This window comes from Orycteropus afer, unplaced genomic scaffold (genome assembly GCF_000298275.1).
Source record: "Orycteropus afer afer isolate SDZICR_OR568_19922 unplaced genomic scaffold, OryAfe1.0 scaffold00099, whole genome shotgun sequence".
NCBI lineage: Eukaryota > Metazoa > Chordata > Mammalia > Tubulidentata > Orycteropodidae > Orycteropus > Orycteropus afer.
This window is the reverse complement of record NW_006921686.1, coordinates 908,214-909,729: the sequence shown is the minus strand read 5'-3', so window position 1 is coordinate 909,729 and position 1,516 is coordinate 908,214. Positions and strand designations below refer to the sequence as shown.

At 52.6% G+C, this 1,516-nt stretch overlaps 1 protein-coding gene across 1 annotated transcript in view; it reads right to left on the bottom strand.

Moving 5' to 3' along the window:
• Nucleotides 1-870: 870 nt before the first annotated feature.
• BCL2L12 (BCL2 like 12) overlaps nucleotides 871-1,516 on the bottom strand; it is a 9,722-nt gene continuing 9,076 nt past the window's right edge. The window contains exon 4 of the mRNA XM_007943016.1: nucleotides 871-921. Coding sequence (XP_007941207.1) covers nucleotides 871-921 — 51 coding nt within the window. The remainder of the gene's footprint in view (nucleotides 922-1,516) is intronic.

Below are 1,516 nucleotides of genomic sequence, written 5' to 3'. Positions count from 1 at the left end.
TGATGTAGTGCCCAAGGCATTTGACTGCTAATCAGAAGGTTGGCGGTTCAAACCCACCAGCCACTCCTCGGAAGGCAGGCTGGGCAATCTACTTCCGTAGAGATACCGCCTGGAAACCTAAGGGTGGGGGTCACTATGGGTCAGATTCAACTTGACAGAAGTGAGTCCGGTTTTTGGTGTATATGTGTGTGTGTGTGTGTGTGTGTGTGTACGAAAAAAACAAAACAAAACACCTCACTGCTATTACATCGATTCCATGGAGCGGCTGGTGGCTTTGAATCTCCAACCTTCAGGCTAGCAGTCAAATGCCATATATATAGATAGATAGATAAAACAAAAAACAAACACCCTGTTGTCTAGGTGATCGGCTGCTCTTGCATGCACTCACAATAAATGCTTCTAGAATGAATGGTGTGCATGTCAATTTACAAGCCTCAGCATCTCTGAAGCAAATCCTCTGATCCTAAAAACCAAACGCCAGCCGCCCTCCCGTCAGTTCTGGCACCTGGCGCCCCCACGCGTGCAGCTGGGCTACGCAGGGTTTGCAGGGGCTGCTTTTTTGGGAACTGATTCCCAGGCCTTTTTTCTGAGGCCCATCGATGGACTCAAACTGCCAACCTTCCGACAGCAACCAACACGTCACTCCCTTCTTCTTGGGGTGGGGGAGGGGGGGGGAGAAAATATGGTTGTCAAGTAAAAGAACAGAGAGATATTTTAAAAAATCTTTTAATATGAAAAGTTTTAAAATAATTCCTTTTTTGGTAAAAATAGGGGGCGACCACCACCTCACAGCCCTGAGGAGACAGGGAGACTGTTGAGAGTGGAGGGTGCACAGGAGGTCCAGGTTCGGAGCAGCTTCGGAGGAAGACGTCAGTCCAGGGGTAAGTTCAAGTCCACAGGAGAAACGGCCAGGATGCCCTCCTGGAGGGGGAGAGTGGCAGAGGCAGTGAGCAGGCACCCAGCCCGAGGAGTTCAGAGAGGAAGCGGCAAGGACCTAGACAGGGGACAGGAGCCCAGAGGGAGGCCCAGAGACCCAGAGGGAGGTGGACAGATTGACAAGTAAGCACAAGTGAGCCCGTGCTTACCTTGGTTACTGGATACTCTCCCAGACCCTAGCCACCGGAAATGCTCACCCACACTGACCTGTCCCCATTACCCAGAAAAAGGGGGGGAAGAAAAAGCACAAAAAACTGAGCTGCAGACACTTCCGTCCACGGTGCCCCCCACATGGTGCAGGTCTGAAGGACTGAGGCCGCCTGGCCCACCTCCAACCTTCTGCCTTTTCCTTCCCAGACCCGCCCCCGCAGCACCTGCATCTCAGCCAACAGTCTTGGTGTCACCGATTCCTGTCTTTGATTCACGGTGCACATCCAGTCATCCGCCAAAATCGAACAGTGACCTTCAACTGAAAGCCAGGATCGGGCCTCATCTGATAGCGTCCACTGTCCCACCCTGGTCTGATCCAACCTCCTTTCATTGTCGCCCCTCACAGGCTGTTCTCCAGGTGGCCACCAGG